The sequence below is a fragment of the Leucoraja erinacea genome, chromosome 29 (assembly GCF_028641065.1).
Source record: "Leucoraja erinacea ecotype New England chromosome 29, Leri_hhj_1, whole genome shotgun sequence".
NCBI classification, from domain to species: domain Eukaryota; kingdom Metazoa; phylum Chordata; class Chondrichthyes; order Rajiformes; family Rajidae; genus Leucoraja; species Leucoraja erinaceus.
In genome coordinates this window covers 24,995,784-25,014,030 of record NC_073405.1, presented here as the reverse complement: position 1 = coordinate 25,014,030, position 18,247 = coordinate 24,995,784, and the positions used below count along the sequence as shown (strand labels likewise).

The window sequence follows — 18,247 nt, the reverse complement described above, 5'->3', positions numbered from 1 at the left end:
CCAGACACATCCATGGTGCCTATGTCTTGAATTTTCTTGGTTTTGTCCACAATTGGGGATTGCGCTGGCTGCAGGGGAAATATATTTTCCGGACAGTTCTCGGACCACATGGACTGGCTGCCAACCATTGACCATCTCCGTCAGGTTGTGAGCAGAGGTCAAAAGGGTGGGTGAATGTGGAAATGTTTTAGCCAAGTTCCAAAGGTGGACCTTGCATACTCATCCATGGAATTATCAAAATGGATGCCAAACAGCTTATTTTCTAATCGGGTTCTTTGCACCTTCTTAATTGTCCCCTTGGAGTTCAGAGGCAATCAGAGGCAATGAGAAATTCTGTCGTCTCACTCTAATTCAAGGTGTTGCACACATTATAAGGTGCTTTTGACACTATACTGATCCCAGTGTTGTATCTAACATCCACATTCCTCTTTCTCATAACTCCACCTGCCCCCCTCCCCCCTCTTCCCCATTCCTTCCTGGATCCATTGTCCTATCATTCTGCATCCTTTCTCGCTCCACAAAACCCTTTCTGGCCACTGTCTCATCATTCCTCCTCTCCTCTTCATACGGGCTATCTTTCTTCTCCACTCTTAGTCCTGGTGCAGAGTTTCAACCCACAATGTCGACAATTCCGTCACTGTTTTCCCCCCTCACCTCAAATGGTGTTCATGCCACCGAGTTCCTCCAGCATACAGTTTGTTGATCCAGCGTTGTATCTGTTGGCAGGCTTAAGGTCACGGATTGTATCCTGATCTGTTAAGTGAGCTGATCTGTTTAGTTTATTGTCACATGTTCTGAGGTGCTGTGAAGAGTTTTTTTTTTTTGTTGTTGCCTGCTATCCAGTCAGCGGAAAGTCTATGCGTGGTTACTATCAAGTCGACCACAGTGTACAGATACAGGATAAAGGGAATAATGTGTAGGAAGGAACTGGTTTAAACCGAAGATAGACACAAAAAGCTGGGGTAACTCAGGCAGATTCTGGAGAGATGGAGTGGGTGACGTTTCAGGTCGAGACGTTTCAGGTTTTGAAGAAGGGAATAATGGTGTGGTGCAAGATAAAGTCCGATTAAAGAAAGTTTGACTGTATCCAATGAGATAGATGGCAGGTCAGGACCAATCCATAGTTGGTTGTAGGATCTTCAGTTACCTGATAACAGCTAGAAAGAAACTGTTTCTGAATCTGGAGGTGTGTGTTTTCACACTTCTGCACCTCTTGCCTGATGGGAGTAGAGGGAGTGCCCGAGGTGAGGCACTTCCTCAATTATGCCGTGGCCTTTCCGAGGCAGCATAAAGTGTAGTTGGCGTCAATGGAATGGAGGTTGGTTTGTATAACGTTCTGGGCTGTGTCCACGATTCCCTGCAAATTCTTGCATTCTTGGATGAAGCTGTTCCCAAACCTTGCTGCGATGCTTCCCGATTAAGTGCTTTCCATGGCGCATCTGTAAAAGTTGGTGGGAGTTGTTGGGGACATGCCAAACTTCCTAAACCTTCTAGGCGGTGATGATTATAATAAGCTTTGCATCTTTCTGAGAGAGGTGTCGGCCAAGCTATCAGCAGATGAAATACCTTCACAAGAAAGTACGTGTGTGTGTGAGCGTCGAGTGACGATATCAGTTCTTCAGCTCTAGCCATTCAGTCGAGTAACTTGCATCACTCACTATTTATGAAGACGGTGTTATAATGTCCACACTTTACAGGAAATCAATACCTTCTGGACCACAAAATGCCATGGAAAATTCAGGCGGAGCTAAAGCAGGACATTTTTTTTTTTAAAGCTGTCATTAAGAGGTGAGGGTGACATTTGATGTAGTCACAAAAATTACCCTGAAGATTGAGCCAAGCTCGAGGCAAGGAAGGAAAGATTGCTCATTGCACGCAGAGAGGCTGGAGAAGGCCAGGCTAGTTGACAGGCATGCTAATGAAATTTCATCAGTTAGTCACAGTGCTATTCCTCTGAGATTTGGAAAATCAAGCAACCAGCATCAACAAGTCTTAAACAAGCCTTCCGTGGTGCATTTTCACAATTATGTTTCCATTAAGCAGCCATCCATAACTCTGATGTGCACCTGTATTCTACACATGCAAGATGGTGTGACTAATTTTATAGCAAGTCGTTTTGTCTCTTAATTAACTTTTTTTTTCTCTTTTTCTCTTTTTACAAAAGGCTCCATCACAGTCAGCACAACAGTTGAAATTTACTACCTCGGACTCCTGTGATCGAATCAAGGATGAGTTTCAGTTTCTGCAAGCCCAGTATCACAGGTAATGAGACTCCTTTGCTCTGTATGTCATGTATGCATATTACTGGAAACCATTTCACTTCAGGATAATAAATGGCAGTCAGCAGTAAGTACTGAAAGGTGAAAGTTGCAATTCATTTCAGCTAAGCTTCAGTGCACATTAAGTTGCTAATAATTCTATTACTAATGCCTGAATCCTGAAGGCAGCGTTTTGAGTGATGGCTTATTCTGCAAGTATTAGTTTCTTAGACTATTAGTAGTCAGCTGCATGAGAAATGTACAAATGGAAAATTAAAGTGGAAGATGCTGGAAACTGTGGGAAGAGTTAATTTTCAGCTCTAGATCCAGCAAGCTCGTATCATCTCGCATGCATGAGGGTGGAACAGCTGGCAGAGCTGTTACTTCTCACCACCAGAGACCTGGGTTTCATCCTGACCTCGGGTGCTGTCTGTGTGGTGTTTGCACATTCTCCCTGTGACCGTGTGGGTTTGCTCCACTTTCCTCCCATATCCCAAAGTCACCCAGTTCTGCAGGTTAATTAACCTCTGTAAATTTCCCCTAGTTTGTGGGGCATGGGATAACATAGGACTAGTGCGAACAGGTATTCGATGATCAGTGTGGTCTTGGTGGGTCGAAGGGGGTGTTTCTATGCTGAATCTTTGATCATCATGATCAAATGCACCATTTGGATTTTTTATTAACTCTGCACACCACTAGATGTGGGGGAGTGCTGTGTGAACATCGGAATGGTCGCATAACGGGCTGCACAATTAGCAGAGCTATTCAACCGCAGACCTGGTTCAATCCTGACCTTGGGTGCTGTGCTGTGTGTATGTGAAGTTTGCATGTCCTTCCTGTGACTGCATGGGATGCCCTCTGGGTGCGCTGGTTTCCTTTCTGGTCCCAAAGATTTGTGGGTTGGCAGGTTAATTGACCAGTGAATTGCCGCATGTCTGTAGGTGAGTGGTAAAAATCAGTGGTCAGTTGGTGAAAATGTGGGAGAATTAAACGAATTGAAATTAATTTGTTTATTGTCACATGTACCAAGGTACAGTGAAAGATGTTTTTATCTTGCCTGCTATACAGCCAGCAGAAAGATTATAGATGATTACAATCTCACTGTCCACAGTGTACAGGATAAAGGGAATAATGTTTAGTGCAAGATATAGTCCGATTAAAGCTCGTTTGAGTGTCTCCACTGAGGTAGATGGTAGCTCAGGACTGCTCTCATAGTTGATGAGATGATTCAGTTGGCTGATAATAGATGGGAGGAAACTGTCCCTGAATCGGGAGGTATGCGTTTTGCACTTTTGTGCCTCTTGACTGATGGGAGAAGGATAATGCTCTGTTTTTCTAGTGATCAATGATAAGTAGTGGGTGGGGGGGGGGAAACAACACAAGTAAAAATACAAGTAAATTAATGATTTGCTTAATTTTATAAAATAAATGTGGGGTCCTACCAAAGAAATAAAGATGGAATTATAACTTGAAACCCGTGTGATTTCTTCAGTAAATGGCCTGTGAGATTTCAGAGCACCACCGCAGTGCGTTATGCCGTAGTTTAAAAAATAATCTGGTCTTAAATTCTGTGGCAGTACTGATTTCACTGAATGAATCTTAAATGAGAAAGAGGATGACATCCATCATAAATTTGGATGGGCAATGGTGATGTTGATCGATTGACTGCATCACTTGGTGAAACGTTCTCACTACAGATTCTGCAGGCTTCACATCGCGTATATGCCAGAGGTTTTGAGAAATGATGGGTTGTGTTCTTAAATAAAAATGTGAGAATTGCCGGTGTTGAAGTCTGAAATAAATGGTAGTCGGACCAAATGTATTTTGTTCACATTCGTAACCATGAACGTAGATTATTGTAATCATGTAAATTGTGCCAATGTGCAATTCTTTCATTCTAACAACGCTGCACAAGTTCTCGCTGCATTCACTGCATGGAGATCACAAGTTGCTGCATTTTTGCACTGAAGTTTTAATAACCAAAAATTAACTAAATTTGCCGAACATTAATAAAACCCAAATTGAATCATAGACAGAACAGTTAAGTCAGGGTAAAATGAATTGATGAATTGTTCAGGGGAAGGATTACTTAGAACAGTGCAGCAGAGGAACAGACCCTTCAGCCCACAATGTGTATGCTGAACATACCAAAACCATCTCTTATGTACCTGCGCCTAATCCACATATCTCCCTTTCCGGCATATCCATAGACCTATCCAAAAACCTTGTAAATGGCTTGACTACCAACCGTTGCAGCATGTTCCAGGTGCTCATCTTTCTCTTTGGGCTAAAACATTTTTATTTTAATTCAAATAAAGCTCAGTAACAAAATCTCTTCTCTTGAAGTGAACTATTTCACGAGGTCATAAGGGATAGGAGCAGTATTAGGCCATTCGACCCATCAAATCTACAGTCATGGCTGATCTATCTCTCACTCCTAACCCCATTCTCCTGCCTTCTCCCCATAACCCATGATACCCGTACTAATCATTTTGTTCAATGTGAGTTGATTATTGGGCTTGATATCCCCAAGAATATTGACATGTATTGGGCAGTTTGTATATTATTTAGGATATAAAGTTGCTTCTATTTTTCTGTTTTGTAGAAATACAAGAAAGTTGATATTTGTACCAAAACAAACTTCCAACTTGTTGTTTGTATCAAAACAAAATTCTTGCTATTGACTGAGGGAGTGCAGCATAGGTTCACAATGTTAATTCCCAGGTTGGCGGGACTGTCATATGCTGAGAGAATGGAGCGGCTGGACTTGTATACTCTGGAATTTAGAAAGATGAGAGGGGATCTTATTGAAACATATAAGATTATTTAGGGTTTGGACATGTTAGAGGTAGGAAACATGTTCCCGATGTTGGGGGAGTCCAGAACCAGGGGCCACAGTTTAAGAATAAGGGGTAAGCCATTTAGAATGGAGATGAGGAAACACTTTTTCACACAGAGAGTTGTCTGTGGAATTCTCTGCCTCAGAGAGTGGTGGAGGACGGTGCAAGAGAGCCAGACAGGGCTCTTAAAGATAGCGGAGTCGAGGGATATGGGGAGAAGGCAGGAACGGGGTACTGATTGTGGATGATCAGCTATGATCACATTGAATGGAGGTGCTGGCTCGAAGAGCCGAATGGCCTACTCCTGCACTATTGTCTATAACCTATTTAATTTTAATTTCATCATGCGCTCAATTCATTATTGATTTAATTTGTATTTGTTCGGGTTTTGTTAGAATTAAGTGCCATTGTGGCTTCCTCTGTTGGCACATGAATGGGATAATGTAATTCGTCAAACTTGCTCCTATTTTGTTCTTTAAGAAAAAAAATGAGCAAAACTAATCTCTCCGAAATTTACGAAATTGCATGCAGTGGTAATTTCTGCTTGTCATGACCATATCCCCACAATCCAACACCCCTTCTCCTCCTAAACATTGCATTAAACTATTCTAGAAGTGAAATGTTTCATTCTGTCTTTAACATTTTTTTTCCTGTGAGAATTTTTAAATCAGCTGGTGTGACTATATGTAGTTTTAAGAATATGATCAATGATAAAAGAAATTGCCAGATGTCCCAAAGCATGATGCAGTAAATTTATTGCTTATTGAAATATCACTTGCTAATAAAATGATCTCGGCAACCAATTTAAAACCTATGATTGCCCCATAAATGATATTTCGGTGGGATGTGTCCTGCGCGGTTCTCCAATAGATGGATGGCCACAACAAGGGGCATGACCTACATTTGGGGAGTGGCACAAATGGGCCACTTGAGGACTATGTTGTCACGAGGAGATGAAAGCCTTTGACAAGTTGAGAGTGGCTCATTGTTGGTTTAATTGAGTCCTTCGCCCTGCCACTCTGTACCATTGTGTAATCTATCAGGAGGAAGATTAGCAGTTAGCTGCTTGGAGGCTAAGAGCCGAAACCATGCGAGATCTCTTTTGACATTTGCACAATGCCGCTGCTTTGTTTTCTAAGCTCTGCAGCCAAGACGTGGCCTCTGGATTTTTGTCGGCATTCTGAACACAGAGCCGCCGACATTAACAATATCTCGCGTGCTGAAGGATTTGCATGCATGAGCATTCCACTGTGATCTTTATCTGAAGTTTGTCATCACAATGCTTGTCTGTAAGATCATCTTTGCTTCTGACCTCTCAATGGTTGTTAATGCATGTGCTGTGATCTAGAAATGTTTGTTTTAATAAAGAAAATTAAAAAAATTAATGTGGCGCATGGGATTGGTTGTGCTGATGGCTGGTCTATGTTTGCATGTCGCATTGCAACATTGCCATGTTCCAAAATGTGAAGGCTATGTAAATTTTACTTCATAAAACAGACAGACGTTGCAGCAGGCTTGCTTCTGAGTGCACCTCTGCTGATGCTACTTGCTAGACTTGCCTGTGCCAATGCATCGCTGACTGTTCTTAAACTCGAGGGTGGTGCAGCGGTAGAGTTGTTGCCTTACAGTGCCACGGCCGGTTCAATCCTGACCTCTTATGCTGCCTATGTGGAGTTTGCACGTTCTCCCTGTGTCCACGTGGGGTTCCTCCAGGTGGTCCTACTTCTCAAAGACGTGCAGATTTCTAGGTTAATTCACCTCTGTAGATTGCCCATAGTGCATAAGATAGAAATAGAGCATGGGTGAGCGTTAGCCAGTTCAGACTCAGTGGGCAGAAGGGGCTCGTTCCACATGACATCACTAATCTAAACTAAATTAAACCTATCCAAAATTGTTTGTGCTTTATTTAATCACAGTCTCGCTTACCCGTTATCCCCGTGCTTGAGGCCTAGGGGGTTGTTTCATACCATAGACTCTCTGTGCTCAGTTTAGGTTACTGCCCTAGAAATTGCACTGTTGGGAGAACTTTTTGTAATGGTTGAGCAATTAAACTGTATCTTCCCGTTCATTGAATGCCAATGGTCCCATGGAACTTTTCATCCAGACTCCAGGTTAACAGTCATCCCTCGACCAATGATATATGAAGTTATGAAAGGTGCCTAGTCTTTGTGGAGGGAATGGCCATTTGTCATTTCAGGTCTGGATCGTTCTTCAGACCGGCCTGAAATTTCACCTGTCCATTCCCTCCACAGATGCTGCCTGACCCGCTAATTCCTCCGCCGGTGGCACAGTGGTAGAGTTGCGTACTTACAGCACCAGAGACCCAGGTTCGATCCTGAGTATGGGTTCTGTCTACACAGAATTTGTATGTTCTCCCCGTGACTAAGTGGGTTTTCCCCGGGTGCTCCGGTTTCCTCAAACACTCCAAACGTACAGGTTTGTAGGTTAATTTGGCTTTGGTTTAAAAAAAAGATGTGAATCGTCCCTAATCTGTAGGCTAATTCTCGTATGCGGGGATCGCTGGTTGGTGCAGGGTGGGCCGAAGGGCTGTTTCCACACTATCTCTAAACTATATAAACTAAATTTATTTTTTTTGCTCAAAATTCTAGCATCTGCAGTCTCGTGTATCGCCTGTTGGTGTTTGGCGCATAGTGTTAAATCTTTTCAATGACCCAAATGATCCTGAGAAATTAGTGTCAATCATAATAATTAGATATGGTGATGCCTTCCATTCACAATTGGCGGCAGAAATACTCCCATCCATAAATAAACCTGTGTCGAGAGATTAGACAAAAGAATTGACCCCAGCTCTTATCACTCATTAATTATGCAGCTAGGTAAGGCACAGTGATGGAAGAGAAGCTGCTGGAGGTTCCCTTCATGAACTCATTCCATCCTGTGTACTGATAAACCAAGATCTGGCAAACTCGATGTATACCTTGGACTGTATTCCTACAGCTTGAAAGCCCTGTCCCATGGTACGAGTTCATTCCAAGAGCTCTTCCGAGTTTAAAAAAAAATCAAATCGTGGTAAGCACGGAGAATGAACGTAGCGGGTACGTTGGAGCTCGGGGACGTCTCTTAGCGGCTCGTTACGCTAATGGCAGGTACTCGGGAAAACTCACTAACAGCAGGTTAAAAAATGTCCACGAGAGCCCCGAGTACCGACGAGTGGCCATTACCGTAAATCTCCGAGTTCGAATCAGGGCAAACTCGGGAGAACTCTTGGAATGAACTTGTACCGTGGGACAGGGCTATTAGGCTCCATGACTTGCTGTTGTCCCGAGTCAAAACCATTTGATTTCCGTTGCACCGTACAAATTGAAGAGCATTTGTCGGCACTGGGCCTGTACTCGCAGCAGTTTGGAAGAATGAGGGAGGACCTCATTAACCCATACAAACTAGTGAAAGGCTTGGATAGAGTGGATGTGGAGAGGATATTTCTGCTAGTGTGAGAGTCTAGGAATAGAGGCCATGGCCTCAGAATTAAAGGACGTTCTTTTAGGAAGGAGATGAGGAGATATTTCTTTAGTCAGAGGGTGGTGAATCTGTGGAATTCTCTGCCACAGAAGGCTGTGGAGGCCAAGTCAGTGGATATATTTAATGCAGAGATAGATAGATTCTTGATTAGTGCAGGTGTCAGAGGTTTATAGGGAGAGGGCAGGAGAATGGGGTTAAGAGGGAGAGATGGATCAGCCATGATTAAATGGCGGAGTAAACTTGATGGGCCGAATGGCCTAATTTTACTCCTATTCCTTATGACCTAAAGAGTTTCCTCTTGCCACAACTCGTTTGCTTTAGGGTTCATTGGACTTTGGAAATTGTTTTTTCATTAAGGTAATTTAGGTAATTTAATTGAGACCCAGAACCGGGGTCTCCGGCGCTGCAAGCTCTGTAAGGCAGCAACTCTACCGCTGTGCCACTGTGCTGCTCCTAGTACCCCTAGTACTATTTGGCCTCAAGTACCCCTAGCCCTGGGGTGGGGAATGGCAGGGCTTGGGTATGTTTGTCGGGACGAGTGCGACTGCTGATGGGTTTTTTTTCCCCATGTGGTGTCTCATGACAGCAACCCTTTTTGAAGCAAGTGGGTTGAAAATGTAATTGAGTTAAACTGTGGAACCTTTGATGGTCAAATGATCCTCGAGTCATTCGGTCTCATTAAGTATTGGAAGCACAGTGGTGCAGTTGGTAGAGCTGCTGCCTCAACGTCAGAGTCCCAGGTTCAATCCTGGCCTTGGGTTCTGACCGTGTGGAGTTTGCACGTTCTCCCTGTGACCACGTGGGTTTCCTACCACATCCAGAGACATGCAGGGCTATTGGTTAAATGGCCTCTGCAAATTGCTCCAAGAATGTAAGAGGTGGATACAAAAATTGGATAACATGGAACTAACGTGAATGGGTGACCCATGGTTTCCATGGACTGAAGGGTCTTGTTTTCATGCTATATCTTTATATCACTCGTGGTCAGTTAGTTGTTGGCACGTATGCACTGAACTGTAAATGGGAGCTGCCTTCAGATGGAGCTCAGACTTTAAGAGCTTCACACCAACGGGACATTTCATTGAATAAACGTCTATGGTGCTCTGAAACAGCGTGAATGCATGTCTTTATGCAAAGTCAAAAGAAGCTTCTAGTAAATCGAAATGTGAATAGGAGGGGGAACTATTTCTTGAGAATTTGTCCTTTTAAATAATATTTGTATTTTGTTTAATTTGTTGCAGCCTCAAGTTGGAATGTGACAAACTGGCCAGTGAAAAGACAGAGATGCAGCGTCATTATGTTATGGTAAGTGTTCTCCTCTTGACTTGTGTGTGATGGGGAGAGTGGTGTATCTATATTTCTCCACCCTTCTACATTTTATATTATGAGTTTAGAGATACAGCGTGGAAACAGGCCCTTCGGCCCACCGAGTCCGTGCCGACCAGCGATCCCCGCACACTAACACGACACGATTCGCACTAGGAACAATACATAACTACATCAAGCCAATTAACCTACAAACCTGTACTACTTTGGAGTGTGGGAGGAAACCGGAGAAAAGCCTTACAGGCCGCTGGGAGAATGGCAAACTCCGTGCAGACAAGCACTCGTAGTCAGGATCATCCCTGTGTCTCTGGCACTAAAAGGCAGCAACTTGACCGCCATGCTGCCGTCAATGGATTAAATGGATCCATTTAAATGGAGATGTGAAGCTCCCAATATTGTCTAAGAATGACTATTAATGATAAGTGGATGGGAAGGGAATGGAGGGTTATGGTCTGAGCGCAGGTATATGGGACTAGGGGAGATTATGTGTTCGGCACGGACTAGAAGGGTTGAGATGGCCTGTTTCCGTGCTGTAAATGTTATATGGTTATAAGGGAGCTGGAAATCTTCCCCGCTTTGAAAACTGTCTTGTAATCCTACACTCGTCATTTTTAACCTTGTCGTAGTATCAACTGCCAATTGATTCTCCCCCCCCCATCCTCTTCACTCAGAACTCTATTCTAATAGTCTTTGACTCGGGCGATTGCTAGGTTTTGCATTGCACTTTGCACACAAGTTTCATGCGTGCACTGTGAAGAGGCTTGCTTGCATTTGATGCACATGACAGGTTGTTGACTGGTTCTTGTTCTGCTTGACTGCGGTGGTGCTGCAGGTAGTACAGCTGTCTCATCGCTTCAGTGACCCCAGTGCAATTCTAGCCTCCAACGCAGTCTTGACGGAGCTTGTATGTTCTCCCTGTGATCGCGTGGGTGCCACCTGGATGTTCCGATTATCACCCATGTCCTAAAGACGTGTTAGGCGGAGGATTGGCCACTGCAAATTGCCCGAGGTGTAGGATGGCGATTGAAACTTCCGAAGCAAGTGTGAAAGAATACGTTACTGCAAAATACAATGAGGAATGGAATTAAAGAAAAACTCTTGCGAGCTGGTGATTGCGCCATGAGTTAAATTTGCCAACTTCTCCGTTGGAAATTCAAATGCGGAATCGAACGTTTTTATAACAAGAGTGACATCTGTGGATGCTGCAAATGGAAATAGGGAAAGTACACAATACTTACCAGGTCGGGCAGCACCCGCAATGAATGAAATGGAGTAGGTCATCTTTTTCAGCAGGTGCAAACTTGAGAACTTTAAAACTCTGGGATTTAGAAAGATGAGAGGGGATCTTATTGAAACATGTAAGATTTTTTTAGGGTTTGGACACGCTAGAGGCAGGAAACATGTTCCCGATGTTTGGGGTGTCCAGAACCAGGGGCCACAGTTTAAGAATAAGGGGTAAACCATTTAGAACGGAGATGAGGAAACAGTTTTTCACATAGTTGTGAACCTGTGGAATTCTCTGCCTCAGAGGGCGGTGGAGGACGGTTCTCTGGATACTTTTCAAAAAACTAGATAGGGCTCTTAAAGATAGCGGAGTCGGGGAATATGGGGAGAAGGCAGGAACGGGAGGGTACTGATTGGGGATGATCAGCCATGATCACATTGAATGGTGATGCTGGCTCGAAGGGCCGAATGGCCTGCTCCTGCACCTATTGTTTATTAACCTTCAGCTGAGCACGAACCTTGAAAATGGCAATGCCAAATGTTTAATTGTAGATCGGGTAGACACAAGGGCAGTCCATCGATGCCTGCATGGCTCCAATATCATCCAGTCTGTTGGGTCCAGTCATTTCTAGAGTTAAATCGAAAGTGTTTTTAAATGCCATATATACCAACAACAATGAAATTCTTAATTGCACCAACCTATTGAGCCTGTAAAAGCAATGCGCACAGATAATTATACAAATCAAGAAATTTGATAAATTAATAATAGTATACTGCTACAAAGGAGCCCCACATTGCGGAAATGGGCCCTTCGGCCCACTGAGACCATGCCGACCAGCGATCACCACCTATACTAGCACTATACTACACAGTGGGGACTATTTATAATTTTGCCAAAGCAAATTAACCTGCAAACCTGTACGTCTTTGTGATGTGGGAGGAAACCGGAAACCGGGTCTTATAGAAACATATAAAATTGTAAAAGGACAATTTATAAAAAACATATAGACAAGTTAGATAGAAACATAGAAAATAGGTGCAAGGGTAGGCCATTCGGCCCTTCAACGCCCGCCATTCAATATGATCATGGCTGATCATCCAACTCGGTATCCTGTACCTGCCTTCTCTCCATACCCCCTGATCCCTTTAGCCCCAAGGGCCACATCTAACTCCCTCTTAAATATATCTAATGAACTGGCCTCAACTACCTTCTGTGGCAGAGAGTTCCAGAGACTCGCCACTCTCTGTGTGAAAAATGTTTTTCTCATCTCATAGATGCAGGAAAAATATTCCTAAATTTGGGGGTGTCCAGAACCAGGAGCCACATTCTAAGAATAAAGGGGAGGCCATTTAAAACTGCGATGAGAAAAAAAAAATTTCACCCAGAGAGTCGTGAATTTGTGGAATTCTCTGCCACAGAAGGCAGAGAATTCCAATTCACTGGATGAATTTAAAAGGGAGGTAATTAGAGCTCTAGGGGCTAGTGGAATCAAGGGATATGGGGAGAAGGCAGGCACGGGTTACTGATTGTGGATGATTTGTCATGATCACAATGAATGGCGGTGCAGGCTCGAAGGGCCGAATGGTCTCCTCCTGCACCTGTTTTCTATGCTTCACCCAGAGAAAACCGCACGCCGTCACAGGGAAAAAGTACAAAGGGCTTTTTTAACCTTTTTCTGGAATGTGTTTGGGACACATGGGTTGCCAAACCCTTCATGATCTTAAGTACTTATCCAGTTCATGTTCTTGCTTTATCCACTAAAAATTCCAGCCAAGATTAGATCAGCAAGTTTCAATTTCATTCCCTGACTGACTGCATTCTCAGCCAAGCCTCTGCTTGGCCAGTTATCCTGTGTTTGGGAAAAATCCCACTATCTATTTCTGTTCACCATCAAGTAACAATAACCCCCGCCCACCGGCGCGATCAAATTGCACGGCAGCAATGTGGGACCTGAATAAGACAAAGTGCCTGGATTGCTGAAGGTCGCTCGACCTGAACCATAATCACAACTTGTCTGGAGTACTGGAGAATGTTTACCAGCCAAAGTTGTTTAGTTTTAGTTTTAGAGATACAGCGTGGAAACAGGCCATTCAGCCAACTGGGTCCGCGCCGCCCAGCGATCCTCGCAAATTAACACCGTCTGGAGGAAACCCACGCAGTCACAGGGAGAACGTGCAAACTCTACACAGCCAGTACCTGAGGTCAGGATCAAGCCTCTGGTGCTGCGACGCAGCAGCTCTACCTGCTGTGCCACTTTTAGTTTAGTTTAGAGATACAGCGTGGCAACAGGCCCTTCGGCTCACCGAGTTCACGCCGACCAGCGACTATCCTACACACACCATGGACAATTTATATTTATACCAAGCCAATTCACCTACAAACCTGCACGTTTATGGAGTGTGGGAGGAAACCAAAGGTCTCAGAGAAAACTAGCACGGTTACGGGGAGAACGTGCAGACTCCGTACAGACAGCACCCGTTGTCAGGATCCAACGCGGATCTCTGGCGCTGTAAGGCAGCAACTCTACCGCCGTGCCATCCTTATGGCTCCTTACTTTTTCCTTCCTTTTCTTGAAAATAAAAAGCATCAGCTTCACATTATAAATTGTTTTTATTGGTGTTTTTCCCACCCAGTGATGCAGTAAAGCTGCCTCTTTATCAACCTGTCAACTGGTTGCATGTGGGATGATAGTTGTCCTATTTTGAGTCCAAGACATTTAGATTTTCATTGTCTTTTTCTTATTCGCCTCCAGTATTACGAAATGTCTTATGGTTTGAATATCGAAATGCACAAACAGGTAAGACAATTTTTTTTTCTCTTCTCTTTCTAATGCTGCTCATCGTCGAGCTGTTTACTAAGTCTATTTATTCTCCCAGAAATTAGCCTTACCATAAATGTGACAAATTTCATGATTGAGCCTAGTTGTAAATAGAACTTTTTTTTTCTCTTTCTAATTTCCAATTATGTGTCGATGAATAATTAAATGTTCTTTTTTAATTGAAAATGTCGACAGATTAATTTGAATGATAAATTAATAATGGGTACTGTCTCATTTATTATTACTTCATAAAAAATGCTTCAGAGCTTTCAACCTTTGTTAAATATTTAAAAAGTAAATGTCATTGACTTCAGTTGTGCTCTCATTGTTTGATAATTTACACTCTCCAACCACGTGCTGCGGGAAATCAAATGTGGCATTATATAATATGCCATTAATCTGATTTAATATCTTTTGGGGGCTCATTTCCCTCTGTGCGATCTTTAAAAATAAAGATTTTTTTGCTTCTTCTCTCAATGTGCCTGCGTGTATAGGTCTCTCTCCGATTAACAATGCAAAATTATAATTAAATGGTTGTTCCTGAATTAACTGCAGTTGCTCTTTTTACAAGGGCGCAAAGTTGTCACGGGGAAGTAGGTTTTTTGTTTCAATCTGTTTGACGTCTTGATCCATCGTGTTCTACTAAACGCATGCCTGATCTGACGAAGCCATTCCAAACTGGATGGATTTAGACTGAGTTTCACGTATACTCTGAGCTTGTTAAGGCCCTGTCCCACATTCCCGAATTACTCACAAATTCTCCCGAGGTTTTCCCCTTGATTCAAACTCGGAGAATGTCCTCGGAGGGTCCGTAGGAGTCCGGAGATATTTTGTAGTGGCTCGTAATGCCAGCCGTAGGTACTCGGGGCATCAGGTAAGTCGGGAAGTTTTTTCAGCATGTTGAAAAATGTCCACATGTGTAAAAAAAAACCAAAAAAAAAAACCCCCCGAGTACCTACAGCTGGCATCTCCGAGTTTGAATCAAGGGGAAAACTCGGGAGAATTCGTGAGTAACTCTGGAAAGTGGGACAGAGTCTTTACTTTGGGAGTCAGAGTAGCTGCTAGATTCCATGTACATGGGTGTACTGAGCCAATGAGCAAAATGATGGCGGTATTCGGCATGTTAGGCAGCTAACAGCGATCCATGTACACTAACTCTATCCTACACACACTGGGGACAATTTACATTTATGCCAAGCCTATTAGCCTACAAACCTGTACGTCTTTGGAGTGTGGGAGGAAACCGGAGAAAACCCACGTGGGCACAGTGTAAACCTACAAACTCTGTGCAGACAACACCTGTAGTTGGGATTGAATACGGATCTCTGGCGCTGTCAGGCAGCAACACGACTGCTGCGCAACTGTGCCACATTGATTGATCAATATTTCCTTCAACCATATCACAGTTGGTTGAGGTGCCTTGCTGTGGTGTACTTGCCTGTGATCATGATTTTTAAAGCAATCTATTAGTTACAAAGTTGCACAAAGTGGAGAACGGGTACCAGTTTTTGCCTTGCATATTTTGATATGGCTAATGTTTTGGAGAAGGTTGATCCCTTGGCAGCAGGCGATTTTCTGGCGCCTCTTCTGGTACCCTGGGCCTGACTGATGTATCACTTGCATGTTTGTATGAGGAAAGATGTTGCCGAGAGAACAAGATGTCTTCACACCTATATATTTGCCACCAGATTCATAGAATGCTCTCTTGAACATGTAGAAATTTGCAAATTGTACATTAGTGGGCTGGAGTGTAGATACAATTAACAGGGCAGTTTGGCAATCATCGTACAATCCCACTGTAATTATGAGTTGAATTTTGTTCAACTCTGCAGTTAAGACTAATGTGACTCCCCCCCCCCCCCCCCCCCCCCCCCCGCCCTTATTCAGCAGATGCTCCACCAATTACCCCAGCAGTATCAAGGAGTTTGATAGAAGTCATGGTCGGCACATAAGCATTTCCCCTGATTGTTTGTTAATGTTGAAAATACCAAGCAGATCTACCACACCAGAGGAGAGGGAGATACTGAGTGAGTGGAAGGATGACTTTGCATTAGAATTGGCTGGTTAATTGAAATTAATATGGAATCCCAAGGGCTTCAATGTGCTGACTGTGGGTGCGGTATTCTATCTTCAGCTTGTGTCCGCCATCATTATAACAGAGGGGTCAGAGTGCGTTAAGAATCGAAGCAACAAACAACTCAATGAATGGAGTTCTTTAAAGTGATTGTTCCGTGGTCCTTTGGTTGCTTTGTGTAGAGAAGAACATGTCGTGAGCACCTAACACAATGCACAACATTAGAAGAGGCACAAGTGAATTGGTCTTTTTACCCAAAGTCTGTGACTCTCTAAGTCATTTTCATAGAGCTGTACAGCATGGAAACAGGCTCTGCAGCCCACCTTGTCCAGATTGGGCTTGTCCCATTTGCCTAAATCCCTCTAAATATGCCTTACCCGTATCTCTGTTCAAATGTCCTGTAAAAGTCATAGTTATATCTGCCTTCATGGCTTCATTTGACAGCTCATTCCAGATACAGACTACCCAACGAATGAAAAGGTTGTCTCTGAGGTTCCTTAAATCCTTCCCCTCTTAACTTAAGCCTCTGCCCTCTATATTTAGAGTCTGTGGATGGTTGGAGAGGAGAAGGCAAAATGGAAAGCTTTGCATTTCCTGCCATGGCATTGAAAGGTGCCCCCAGATGGGAAGTGGTTGGTGAAGCTGGTAGAATGAGCCATGCATTCACAGAGGGACCACTCCACCAGCAATGCTCGATGGGCAGGAGAAGATATATCTGATGGTGGATGGTACTAAGTATTATGGCTGATGGTTTCTTCAATGAAGAAGCAGGGGAGGATAAGGGGAACTGATCCACATTCTGGCTGAAAAGTAAATTCGGTGGGAATAGATGTTGAAAGGACGAGACAATTTGAGAGCCCTGTTCACTGTGGTGAAGGGGAAGCAGTGACAAAGGAAAAAGGTGTTGCTGGTTGTGTGAAATGCCTCTTCAAAGGCACGGTGGCGCAGCGGTAGAGACGCTGCCTTATGGCGCTGACTACGGGTGCTGTCTATACAGAGTTTTTACGTTCTCCCCTGCGTGGGTTTTCTCCGGTTTCCTCAAACATCCCAAATACGAGCAGGCTTGTAGGTTAATTGGCTTTGCTAAAATTGGCGCTGTAATTGGCAGCGGGCAGCAACTCGACCGCGCCACCTCGTTTGGGCATCTTGTCATCAACAGTGAAGGTCTGGTTATCCGGTTACTCAATGTTGATGGAACTGAACTTTGCTTATTGGTAAAACTTCCCTGCTGAAAGCTTCTAATCTCATGTAACAGTCGTGGGGTTGAATCAAATTTTAATCTTCAGCCTTTTTTTGCTGAAAACAAATTAAAGAGGTAAGTTTGGCAGCCGGCTGGAATGACGAACATTAAACTTGACATCTGACGGATTGAATTTCAGGAGGTTAATTGAAGTGAGACCGACCTTTAGTGGTCTAATTCCAATCTTTCAACGACGGCGCGAGGGCGGGAAGAGTGCGGTGGCATCAGGGGAAGTGATTTACTAATTTGACAATTTCATCAGCGCGCCATTTATATTTAGATTTGTGTTCCCTTGTCACTCTTGCCTCTGTCTGTCTGTGCTGAAGGCATTTTGTTCCTTGCTCCCCCTTTGTTTCAAGAGGCACCAGTTACCATTCTGAGTTCTGTCAAAACGAGGAACTGCAGATGCTGGTTTATATATTATGCTGGTTTATGGTTGAGGAAAGCGGAGAAAACCCACACAGGGGAGAACGTAAAAACGTGTGTGTGTGTGTGTGTGTATATGTATATGTATGTGTGTATGTATGTATATATGTGTGTATATATATATATATAAAACTCTCGTGCCATCCGACCGGCTGCCGTCCGGCTGCCTTTCTGCCTTTTGATTCGTTCCATCGTGTGATGTCACAATGCCCAATGCTCGCAGATGTCCAATTGGAATGGCCGATGCTCGCAGATGTCCAATCGGAATGGATTCATTTACATGTACGGCTGCCGGCTGCATTTCTTCCTTTGATTCCTTGCCACGCCGAATCCAGATGCACAATCGCTGAGATCTTTTCCATTTCGGTAGAGATTTTACTTTTCTTTCTAAGTATCCGCTCCTCATTGCATTACGTCGTGTTTAAGTACACGTTTTTAATCAAATCCTTCTCAACCCCACCCACCAATATTTCAAAAATAAACTGGCTTCTCACCCGTAGAAGCAGCCATTTGGGTAGACATTTCACTTTTCATTCCAACTATCCACTCCTAATTAGATT

The 18,247-nt window shown here is 43.6% G+C and overlaps 1 protein-coding gene across 3 annotated transcripts in view; it reads left to right on the top strand.

The window, feature by feature from the left end:
* Positions 1-18,247, top strand: part of LOC129711337 (TLE family member 5-like) — a 136,622-nt gene that overhangs the window by 43,545 nt on the left and 74,830 nt on the right. For all 3 annotated transcript variants that reach the window (XM_055658927.1, XM_055658928.1, XM_055658926.1), the window contains exons 2-4: positions 2,165-2,262; positions 9,820-9,883; positions 13,882-13,926. In XM_055658927.1, the coding sequence (XP_055514902.1) occupies positions 2,165-2,262; positions 9,820-9,883; positions 13,882-13,926 (207 nt within the window). The remainder of the gene's footprint in view (positions 1-2,164; positions 2,263-9,819; positions 9,884-13,881; positions 13,927-18,247) is intronic.